The 12,816-nt window shown below is 37.8% G+C and overlaps 1 protein-coding gene across 1 annotated transcript in view; it reads left to right on the top strand.

The window, feature by feature from the left end:
• LOC114664018 (lysophosphatidylcholine acyltransferase 1-like) overlaps positions 1-12,816 on the top strand; it is a 175,351-nt gene that overhangs the window by 100,330 nt on the left and 62,205 nt on the right. The window contains exon 2 of the mRNA XM_028817990.2: positions 9,273-9,415. Within this exon, the coding sequence (XP_028673823.1) occupies positions 9,273-9,415 (143 nt within the window). The remainder of the gene's footprint in view (positions 1-9,272; positions 9,416-12,816) is intronic.

Consider the following 12,816-nt stretch of genomic DNA (forward strand, 5'->3'; position numbering starts at 1 on the left):
TGCCTTGGGGAAAGGCATCTGCTATACAAAGAATAAAAATGCAGTAGAGTGATGACCTCCTTATAATCTTGCGTGAACAATTTCTGTGTTGGAACAATATAAAGAAAATAATGCTTGAAATAATTTCTATGCAAAATATAATCACTCATCACTTTATTAATGTCATTTCATTTTTTTCATATATATTTTTGCTAGCCTTTCACCCATTTAGTTATTAGGGGAATAACATATAATTTATGCAAGCTATTAATGGAGTCTGTAGCTTAAAATACATGCTAATGCATGGAAGTATGGTAGGCCTCATCAGAATTCAGGAGCAGATACTTGCAGCAGGCTTGAAAGATGAATAACCTTTCGATGCTGTAATTGCTTTACCACCACTCTTGTGGGAACTTGGGCCCCAACATAAATGCTTTCTTTTACTATTCAACTTTGGTCTACTTTTAAACATTATTATTTAATGTAATAAACTGCCTTATGACTTCCTTTTCTTAAAGTATAGATTTTCCTTTACTATAATAATTGAAAGGCTAAGATCCAAAAACTGCTGTTATGGTCTTTGAATTATATTTTAAAATAAATAAACATCTATAGATGTGTGTATGTATGTGTGTGTGTGAGTGTGTGTGTATATATTATAAAAAAAATCTTGGAATGGAGACTAGATGTGATCTTCTCAGAAGACACTTAAAAGATCTGTGGCCAATCTCTTTCGTCTCGCGGGGACCTTAAACATGAGACTTGGTGCCAAGAGATTGTCCCAGGACCGTCTCGCGGGGACTTGGAACATAAGATTCTTGCAAGTCATGCACTACTTACAACCATTTTTAAATAAGACCACGGTCATCATAACTCTCAGTCGTGTAAAGGCTTTTAGCAGACACAGATCCTGTGCTCTCAGCTCATATAAAGCGTATAAGGACAATACGTTATAGATGAAACGCCTAAGCAATACATTCAGTGACTAAGCGAAGAAGAAAGAGCAGTGAGGATAAAAGAGACCCAAAATCATTGGAGAGAAAAAAATGCAGATAAGAGATTAGGAAAGCAGTGGAATTCGAAAGGCTGAAAAAAAAAGATAGTAAAGATCGCATTAGCGCTAACAAAGAGAAATTATTACTTGGTGAAATAATGGAAAGGCGAATAGAGATCGAATATATGGACATAGGTGATATGTCAGAAGTATGGAAATATTGTAAGGCTTTGAAGTTTAAATCCGAGACTTGTAGATTGTCTAATTCATGTTGCCATCAGGGAAAAGTAGTGTTTCTACACAATGAGGATGCGTATCTAACAAAATTAAAAGATTTGGTGTTTGGGGAAAGTGAAATCCACAGTCAGTCATTTCCCAACCTGCTATATCCGAAAACAGGGTCACGGGGGTCTGCTGGAGCCAATCCCAGCCAGCACAGGGTGCAAGTCAGGAACAAACCCCGTGCAGGGCACCAGCCCACCTCAGAATCCACAAACACTACAGGCAAAATATAGAAGTCTAACATAATCTTTTCGCCTTCACATCATATAATGCTTAAAACGTAGATTTACACAATAATGGACCATACACTATGAGAATCTGTGGTCCCGCAACAATTAAAGCAACGACAAGTTTAATTTAGAAGAAAACACAATTCGGTCAGGTGTATATTTATGATCACGGAGAAGCAATGCAAATTTTAACAGGTGACAAGAAAGGCAATGTAGTATATATGCCACAAATAACATTACACACCAAAGGAGATCTTGATATGCCATTCATATGTTTACAGTTTCCCGTGAGAATAGCTTTTGCTATGACAATTAACAAATCACAGGGATAAACATTAGAAAAAGTCAGATTATTTATTAGAGAAAAAGAAACGAAATTCACACACAGGCAGTTATACGTTGCGTTGTCACAATGTATCTCCAAAAACGGAATCAAAATTCAATGCGATCTTGATGAAAAGGTAATTCCAAATATTGTTTTTATTGAAGCTTTAAAGTAAAAGTGCAAATAATGAAATTAAAACAATTCCAAAGAAAAAAAAGCATTTAAAATTGTATATCCGAATGACCAAACACGGGGGTTGGCGAGCAAAGCAAGCAGGGGGCGGAGCCCTCTAGTGTGTGTGTGTGTGTGTGTATATATATATATATATATATATATATATAATATACACACATACATATATATACTGTATATATATATAGCACCCTCCACAATGTATATATTGCCATGTATATTTATATGAATGGTTTTGAATGCTTTGGAGAAATCAAAAACATCCTGATAGTGCTGTCGGCTTTGTCCAGGTAGGTGTAAGCCTTGTGGAGCAGATAGATAATTTCAATTTCCACTCCAGTTTTGTCCAGTAGGCAAACTGCAGTACATCCAGATGGTCTTTTATAAGTGGACTTGTATAATCCAGGACCAGCCTCTCAAAGGTCTTCATGATGTACTGTGCTGCACCCAAACACTGAGGCCTTAATGCAGAAGGCTCAATTGTAGAATTCATGTAGTTTTTATAACCTGCTTAAGCTGGAGCCTATCCCAGCTATCTTATGGCACAAAGCAGGATGAACACATACACCTACACACAAAACACACACTAGGGTCAATTTAGAGTTACCAGTTCACCTAACCTGAAAGTCTTTGGACAGTGGGAGGAAACTAGCAGAAACCTATGCAGACACGTCATGAAGAACATGCAAACTCCTTGCTGGGGCACGAACACTGGTTTCTCTACTGCGAGGCAGCAGTTCTACCACTCTGCCTGCCCTGAGTTAGAAGTATATATTTTAATTATTGCTGCTTCATGGTGATGTCACCATGTTTTATATTAACACAGCTATTCAAAATAGAAAAGCCATCTGGAGGCTAGTGACATTTACTAATAGTGTCTGTCTTACCATCAGTTGAAATAATGCCATTTTTAAGACACCACATGTACATGCTGTTCTTTCTGCTAGATCTTAACTGTAACACTAAAGTCAAACCAGCAAATTTAAAAAGTTCTTGTCACTGATTATATGTACAGCAAACAGCCAAAGAACATTCAGTTTAACACCAGAATCGTTAGATACCATGTTTTACATATCATATTATATCCATGTTAGTTCCTGTGTTTTATTGTTTTTCCTGTACTCTGTATTGGTTGGTAATATAAAGTATACATTTGTATTTGTTTTTGGTAAACAGTTAGGTCCATAAATATTTGGACAGAGACAACATTTTTCTAATTTTGGTTCTGTACACTACCACAATGAATTTTAAATGAAACAACTCAGATGCAGTTGAAGTGCAGACTTTCAGCTTTAATTCAGTGGGGTGAACAAAACGATTGCATAAAAATGTGAGGCAACTAAAGCATTTTTTTAACACAATCCCTTCATTTCAGGGGCTCAAAAGTAATTGGACAATCAACTCAAAGGCTATTTCACGGACAGGTGTGGGCAAGTCTGTCGTTATGTCCTTATCAATTAAGCAGATAAAAGGTCTGGAGTTGACTTGAGGTGTGGTGCTTACATGTGGAAGATTTTGCTGTGAACAGACAACATGCGGTCAAAGGAGCTCTCTGTGCAGGTGAAAGAAGTCATCCTTAAGCTGCGAAAACAGAAAAACCCATCGGAGAAACTGCTACAATATAGATATTACAAAATCTACAGTTTGGTACATCCTGAGAAAGAAAGCAAGCACTGGTGAACTCAGCAACGCAAAAAGACCTGGACGTCCACGGAAGACAACAGTGGTGGATGATTGCAGAATCATTTCCATGGTGAAGAGAAACCCCTTCACAACAGCCAACCAAGTGAACAACACTCTCCAGGGGGTAGGCGTATCGATATCCAAGTCTACCATAAAGAGAAGACTGCATGAAAGTAAATACAGAGGGTGCAATGCAAGGTGCAAGCCACTCATAAGCCTCAAGAATAGAAAGGCTAGATTGGACTTTGCTAAAGAACATCTAAAAAAGCCAGCACAGTTCTGGAAAAACATTCTTTGGACAGATGAAACCAAGATCAACCTCTACCAGAATGATGGCAAGAAAAAAGTATGGAGAAGGCATGGAACAACTCATTATCCAAAAGCATACCACATCATCTGTAAAACACGGTGGAGGCAGTGTGATGGCTTGGACGTTCATGGCTGCCAGTGGCACTGGGACACTAGTGTTTATTGATGATGTGACACAGGAAAGAAGCAGCTGAATGAATTCTGAGGTGTTCAGAGACATACTGTCTGCTCAAATCCAGCTAAATGCAGTCAAATTGATTCATGATACAGATGGACAATGACCCAAAACATACAGCCAAAGCAACCCAGGAGTTTATTAAAGCAAAGAAGTGGAAAATTCTTGAATGGCCAAGTCAGTCACCTGATCTTAACCCAATTGAGCAGGCATTTCACTTGTTGAAGACTAAACCTCAGACAGAAAGGCCCACAAACAAACAGCAACTGAAAGCCGCTGCAGTGAAGGCCTGGCAGAGCATTAAAAAGGAGGAAACACAGCATCTGGTGATGTCCAGGAGTTCAAGACTTCAGGCTGTCATTGCCAGCAAAGGGTTTTCAACCAAGTAGTAGAAATGAACATTTTATTTCCAGTTATTTAATTTGTCCAATTACTTTTGAGCCCCTGAAATGAAGGAATTGTGTTAAAAAACTGCTTTAGTTGCCTCACATTTTTATGCAATCGTTTTGTTCACCCCATTGAATTAAAGCTGAAAGTCTGCACTTCAACTGCATCTGAGTTGTTTCATTTAAAATTCATTGTGGTAATGTACAGAACCAAAATTAGAAAAAAGTTGTCTCTGTCCAAATATTTATGGACCTAACTGTATAGTTGTCACTGAGAAATTAAAGAAAATATATAAAATCAAGTATACAGGCTACTTGAATTGTCCACTTGATTAAGTTCATAGGACTTTGTGCAGATTGTGTGACCTAATGACAAAGAAGTTGTACTAGATATATTTGCTTAAGGGTTGTTTGCCTTTGGGAGAAAGCATCAACTAAACAAACTATCTTTTTATTGTTCTCTTTGTGTACATAGTAGAGTGAAGGAAACAAGCACCTCTTCAAGTAGTTTCGATGCAATTAAACTCCACAAATGGAAATTTATTTTGTTTATGTCGACACCAAGCAGCATAAACACACACATACTATACGATCAGGACAAGCTGAATGTCATGGTCACCAGTTGTTTTATATATTTTAGGCTATTTCATTTTGTGCTTGTAGTTAATTTGGGTCTCATACTTTTTTAATTGTTGAAAACAATTAACTAATTGTGAATACATATGCTAAAATACAACAAGCACAGACACAAAGTGAAATAAATCAATAACTAAATACATATCCCCTGTTTGCATTGTCGAGTAAAACATGTCCATAGAATGTTTTCATTTAAGGTATTAATTTTCTATTACTATTCTTGAATAAATATATAAAAAAAGCATTATAAAGAATTAAAGACAATAAACCAGAGTAAAGTTTTAAATACAATACTAGAAGAAACCCTGAACAAATATCACAAATATTGTTTTGTTACAACGAACACACAAATCTTCTTGGGCATCTGAACTGAGAGGTTAACTGAAGGAAGGAATGAATTGAGAAGAATGAATTGAGTCAGCCGATGTAATTAATTTCGGGAGGTCATTCCAAAGTCTGGGTACAATAGACGTGAAGGCTGTGTCACCCACAGAGTGAAAGGTTAGTGTGGAGCACAACAAGATTGCCAGAATTGGTGGACCTTAGTGAGTGGACAGGAGATTATTGATGGAAAAGGTCACTGATGTAGTCCAATGCAGGGACACTTTGTATGTTATTAATAGCATTTTATATTCAGTTAAGTAAGACACAGGGATCCAGTGAAGGAAAAGCAGGATGGTGTTTTGTGCTTGGTGTTGCAGGTCTGTGTAAGGACTATTGCAGCTGAGGTTTTAATCAGTTGGAGCTATGATAAAAGATTAGAAGGGTCACCTGCCAGCAGAGAGTTACAGTAGTCTATGTGGGATGTGATAAAAGCATGGACACGTTTCTTAGCATTGGAAAAGGACAGGAATGAGTGAACATTGGATATGTTATAAAGGTGGAAGTAAGAAAGTTTCTGTGTGATGAATGTGGGCAGAAAAAGAAAGGGAGGCATCAAAAATGACATGGAGATTCCTTATAGTAGAAGAAGGTCTGATGAGATCATGATTGAAAAGAAGCTCATTTTCTTAAGCTGAGCCTTAGTACCAATTTACAGGAGTTTTTTTTTTTTTTTTTTTTTTTTTTTTTTTCAATTTAATTTTAATGAGTTTTACGTCATCCAGGTTTTAATTTCACTGAGGCAAGTTATGAGTTGTCACTGAGGCATGTTGTGAGTTGAGAAAGCTCTTATGAAGTTTCACTTTTAACACTGACATAGATCTGAGCATCATCTAAATAAAAATGATAACCCATTCCAAAGCTACAAATATGGCCAAGAGTAAGCATGTAGATACTAAAGAGCAGAGGGCTGAGGGCAGAGCCCTGAAGAGCTCCTTGAGTGACTTACACTGAGCTGGATCTGCTGTTGCAAAGATTAATAAACTCTTGCCTGTCCTTCAGATAGAAACCTGAACCACTGGAGGGCAGTGCCAGAGACACCCAGAATGTTTTCTGTTCTGGACAGTATAATGTCATGTTGGACAGTGTCAAATGCTGTGTAACAGAATTATCATGCTGGGAATTTCCTCCAGAATGCAAGTGTAGCGAGAAGGGTGCATGTGTCACTTCTGTCCTCACATTTAGTAAAGCAGAGGGTCGCTGTCAAAAAAACAAAAAAAAACAAATGTGACCCTATAAATTTAATACACTTACATTGTCCTCAATGAGCTTTTTCCAGCAATGTAATATAGCTGCAAGTGTTTCATTATAAACAGTTCTTTAATTTATTTGCTTCTTGACGATCAGTCTCTTTAGGCACATTATAATATCATGACAGATTATGATTGATAACATCTTATGAATTAGCTTGCAGAAAGGAATATGCATATTTGATCTTTGTTGCTTTGATGCTTCAAGAAGGAGAGAAACAACAGTTACATTTATTGTCACTGTATCAATGAGTGTATATATGCATCATCATTTTGCCATTAGCAGAGCTTCATTTTTTTTTTTTTTTTGATAAATTAGCCAAATGTGTCTTTGTGATTTAAATATAAAGAGTGGAACCTTGATTATCCGCGTTCCAATTGACCAGTGTTTCACATTATCTAAGGTGAACCTATAAGCGTAATTACACAACTTTTCTTCTAATTCATAAAAGCTTTGGTGTGAACACGAGTGCGTAAATACTATACTTTTACCCTCAACTGTGCCAAGTGGGCAGTCAAGAAACTAGTGACACTGGGAATGTAGCCTGGACTCAATCACCGTCCCCAAACAGCACCACTTGGTTATTTTCAGTGTGTCGCCAGTCTTGACAGTGTACACATGCCCTACAGTTTCATTCACTTAGGATTTTTGTGTTTATCCATTTCGATCACTGTTGGTGGGAGCTGTGAATCTGCGTATCTGGCTCAAAGGTGAGCACTTTGTGGTGTGAGCTAAATGGAGTACTTAAACTGTCAGCCATGCAAAGCCCATCTATGATCACTGTGAATGGTGCACTTTCTTGGTGCCATCAGCTAATCTCTCTCTCTGCGTCAGCTCCCACTTTCTTGGTGCAATGTCCCCATTTCACTCCACCCATCCACAGTGTAAATCCCACCCTTCTCGCCAATTGAATTGCTGTGGACTCGCATAACGAAACATATCATTTTGAAGATTTGGATTATGGTGCACTGCTGGTGGTGAGCTATGAATCTAAGCTTTTTGGCTCAGAGGTGAGCACTTTGCAGTGCGAGTTAAATGGAGACTTCCATCTATCATCTGCATAAAGCCCATCTCCTTTCCCTGATGACATCAGATGAACTCTCTCTCTTTGTGAGCCCCCATTTTCTCTGTCCAGTATCATCACTACAACAGCCATCCATTTTATCCAAGTTGTCAGTTGTCCGAGGTAGCATCAGTCCATATTACCTTGGATAATCAGGTTTCTACTGTTGTACTTCACGTTCATATGTAAACAGTTGCAAGTCTGCCAGATACAGTATAGTCATTTGTCCCTTAAAACAAAAATAAGCAATGTCAAATATACTGGTTATATCTGCAAAGTGATTGTGCTATTCCAGTTGCAGCCTCGTGATAACAGAGGTTTTTTAGAAGAACAAGATTTCACCCCATGTTCTCCACACTCCTATCTTCCCTGCAAAGCAAGAAGAGGACAGACAGCAAATGCAACAATAATAGAATTTTAAAAAGACAGTGCAGCTCATGTGCTTTTGACCTGATGAATGTAGTGCTGGAAATCTGACAAAGAGAACTGCAAGCTGCCACTGGAGGAAATGCATTAAGTCTTGCGGTTGAAGAGATGGAGCTGATAAAGAGAAATAAATAGTATGAACTAAGTAATGTAGCTTTAAGTTGACAGTAGAATGAATATAAAAGACAAACCATTACTGTGCACTTGCAGATTGTCTGTAAGTTGCATATTTTTTCAACTCCAATTCAGGGTCACAGGGGAGCAGGGCACTTACCCAAAGTACAAAAAGACCCTGGCAGAATGTGGTCCATTACAGGTCCTACTCATGCCCACACTCGCATAAAGTCTGTTTAAAGTGGACAGTTTTAATTAACGACAGTTTAGCTAACACACATCTTTAGGAATATGCAGTGGAAAATCTACACAAACACAAGGAGACTGGGCAAAATCCCCACAGAAATGCCTTTGTGTGGGATTCATGCTAAGGATGCTGGATCTGTAATCACCATGCCCTACTTTAAGGTAACTCTGATTATAAAAACGCCAAATAGTTTGTCTTCATTTGTTGGCCTTGCCTTACTTTGTGAACTCTTTTTTTTTTTTTGATGAGAAAACTGTTCACATTGGTTTAACAATGGAGGTAAAATAACTAAAGAATTCCAAATGAAATTTTATGCTTATCTTAACGTGCATGTAGTATTGTCAAAATTACATTTAATAAGTGCTGACTTTTTACCTTTAGTCCCAAACTTAACTCCTTGAGAGCTGCAGCAATTTACAGTTAATTTAGAATCTAATTCTACAAACTACTGTACCTGAAATTCCTTTAATTAAGGTTTTTTCCATAACTGCATTTGACCTCAATATATGGGTTAAAAAATAGTTTGTAGGGTTATGCTTAACCAAGATGTCTGATAAAGTTTCATATTTATCATGTATTTTCCTTCTCTTATTTTTTAGATTGCACTAATGACAGTCACCCTGTTTCCAATCCGGCTGTTCTTCGCTGCCTTCATGATGCTCCTTGCTTGGCCATTTGCTTTCCTTGCTTCCATGGGACGCTCAGACAGTGGTATGGAGGAGCCGCTTTCCTGGTGGAGAAAGTATGTAAAGTCCATCTGTCTGTTTTTGTTTTGCCCCCATAGCCCTACATAAATTGATCCCCAAGGATTGAGTATATAAACTTTTACTATGCAATAATTTAGTGTAATCCATCCATCCATCCATTTTCCAACCCGCTGAATCCAAACACAGGGTCACGGGGGTCGGCTGGAGCCAATCCCAGCCAACACAGGGCACAAGGCAGAAACCAATCCTGGGCAGGGTGCTAACCCACCGCAGTAGTGTAATGTATGTTTTATAAATAAAGCACAATTTGAAATCTTGACTAATATGGAAGTTAGCACAAGTTTTGATAAATATTCAGCAAGGATAAAAATCAAGGCTATACACTTGGAAAAAATATAAAGGTTACCTGAGCAAGCCAGACTTACGTTCAGTGAGTAAGCTTGTGGTTGGTGTTGCAATTTAGCAAAAGAAGTCTATGCTAACATTATAGGTTTATCAATCAGGAGACATTTATCAAGTAGTTGCCTTTGTTTGGACAGAAATTCTATAAAACATTTAACAGTGAGACAAAACAAATATATCAGTGATCCAGCTGATGGCAGAAACATCATACTGAAACATCCTACCACCACCCTGGGAAACAGTATTGTTAAATATAAACAATTAACGTAATTCCAATTGTAACAGAGTGAATGAAGAGGCAGGAGAAAAGCCAAATGCTTGGGGTGCCAATCGGGCAAAACCCTGTTAAATTCCTGAGGCTAGGGCTCTGCACTGGCAATCGGAAGATTGCCGGTTCGAATCCCGTAATTGCCAATAGGGACTCTGCTCTGTTGGGCCCTTGAGCGAGGCCCTTAACCTGCAATTGCTGAGCGCTTTGAGTAGTGAGAAAAGCGCTATATAAATGCAAAGAATTAAATTCGATCAAAAAAAAAAAATTAAGAAAATCAAAAGGATGCTCTTGAGTGCACCGTTTGTGAGGTACAGTTTCCCTTTGGGAATCGCGTGGCAACAAGCTGTGGTCTTGATCTTCATATTAGGCATATTCATTTGGAAAAATTAACTTGGCATTAATGTAAGAGAAAATGATTCATTTAAACTGCAGTAGTGGCTGTGAAGTATTGCATTGACTTGAGAACCAAGTTTTACTGTAATGAGCAAGTCAGCAATGAAATAAAAAAAGAATCGTGAGTCATTCAAGGCCAAGTTCATGCTGAATGACACATTCCTGACAATCCCATATTCAAATGCTTGAAATATTAAATTTAGAGGTGCACTGATACTATTTACCAAGTTTGGTGATTATTATTGATTGGTTTTCCATAATTTCATCCAAAATAATAGGCTATGAATTAAAAGAACATTTCATGCTATACTAGGGTGGCCCAAGTAAAGAACTGAGATGCATGTATTCTTTCAGTTATATTTAAAGATTATGAGGGCTACATGTGTGCTCACATATGATGTACATGACAGCAGCAATGAAACAATATAATGTTTTCACAACAAATCAGTAACATTAAATTTTAATACTGATTGAAAATGGCAGTATTCTTAATATTGATAAAAGTTTCATCATGGGAAAGCTTTTTTCTTGTCTCTTTAGCTCATTGCTCATAGAATTTTGTTGCAACTGTAGCTGGCTTTACACTTCACTTTAGCTAGTCTGGGATGGGTGTTTATACCTCATGTGCTATCACTTGAGGAATGTGCATGAACTTTGCAATCCTCTGTAAATGTGACCAGTCACTCTTAACACCTATCTTCACAAAACGTCTTGGGATTGCTCAGACTGCCCACCATCTGCTGTCTAATAGGGAAAAAAACATTTGTTTTGGCTATATAAACTATTAATCAAATACTGGTTTTATAAGGCAGCTAGTTTATTTGTGGCCTTGTCGTTAACAGTGGCGCTAAGCACCCTATGCTCTTTTTCAAAATACCGTGTTAATTTTGTACTTTACTGCTAATCACTGAATTAGATTTTATGTATATTGATTTGGTGTAAATTGCTGTAGATCAGGAGTGTCAGGCTGCATTCCTACTGTATGTGTTATATCCAGTCCTTGAACCTTTTCAAAGTGGCCAGCAGTAAGTGGATAAAAAAGACATTTGCAGGCAAGACATAGGCAGGTAGTGTGGAGTAGCAAATAAGGCTTTGGATTTCAAATCCTGAGGTTGTGGGTTCAGATAAATCCCACTACTGACACTGTGTGACCCTGAGTAAGTCACTTGACCTGCCGATGCTCCATTTGGAAAACCAAAAATAATGTAACTAATTGTATCATAAATGTTGAGAAAAATATCATAAATGTTGTAAGTCGCCGTTAATAAAGGCGTCAGCTAAATAAGTAAATGTAAAATTTTCACATGTATTAAATGTAATTGCTGGCCATTTCTGACCAACTTCATATGTGGTCTGCATGATCCACCATCATTAAATTAATATCCAGATTTGTAATGTGGACAAGGATCCCAAAGCTAATAAAGAGGGAAGATATTTTTAATGGGAGATGCGAGATGAAATATCCGATTATAATGACTAGAGAGCTACCCGAGTTTCTTGTTTGTGAAGATAATGAAGTGTTAGTTGTTTGTTGACAAATCCTTACTGTAGGATTTGAGACATCTGTGTAATATTAGTCCTGATATACCACTCATTTATCACTGCAATGCAGAATTTAATATAGGGAATTGTTCCACTGTGAAATGTGAAGACTCATAGACCCTGACTTGATGTACATGACAGAATTACAATGACTTCACATGTTTTGGTTGTGGCCTATGCTCACAGTCAAAGTATTATATTAGACCAATCACAAGCAATGTTGCCAGGGTTTCCTTTGCACAAAAATCCAGCAGCCCCACAGTGCACCACTGGGAAAATTAGGTATGCAGCATGAAGTGTACATTTCTCTGTTTTCCCTTCAGTTATGCTAGTCTGTGGGCAAGGATGTTTGCCTCTGCAAGAACAGTACAATAGAACATCAACATAGGCAAATTAAATTTATGTGAATCCAACTTTGTTGGCTGGCCACAGGACTTATAGAAGGAAAGGAATGCAAAAATAAAAATGCAACAGCGTGTTTTTTCTTGCATTAAACATAAAGGATAGAGAGGCACGCTTTTCTCCCACTGCAACACTCATTAAAGCATACTGTGACACAAGAAAGAGTGAAATCTACTGCTTCTGCACTCTTATTCCATGTCACCTACTCCTGAAGAAGAACACTCAAGAAATGCTCCACCTTAGTTACTATATTGCATGATGGCATGAGAGAGATACAATATGTGCTTGCCTCCCATACTCTTGTTATGTTGCACTTACCTTAGTATACAGTCGCACCTAACACCTCACTGGGGGTCAGAGGCAACAATCTGCCTCACTTACCTCAAATCTGTGAGCTGAACCAAACCAGGACACTTAAGAAGAACT

This window comes from Erpetoichthys calabaricus, chromosome 13 (assembly GCF_900747795.2).
Source record: "Erpetoichthys calabaricus chromosome 13, fErpCal1.3, whole genome shotgun sequence".
NCBI lineage: Eukaryota > Metazoa > Chordata > Cladistia > Polypteriformes > Polypteridae > Erpetoichthys > Erpetoichthys calabaricus.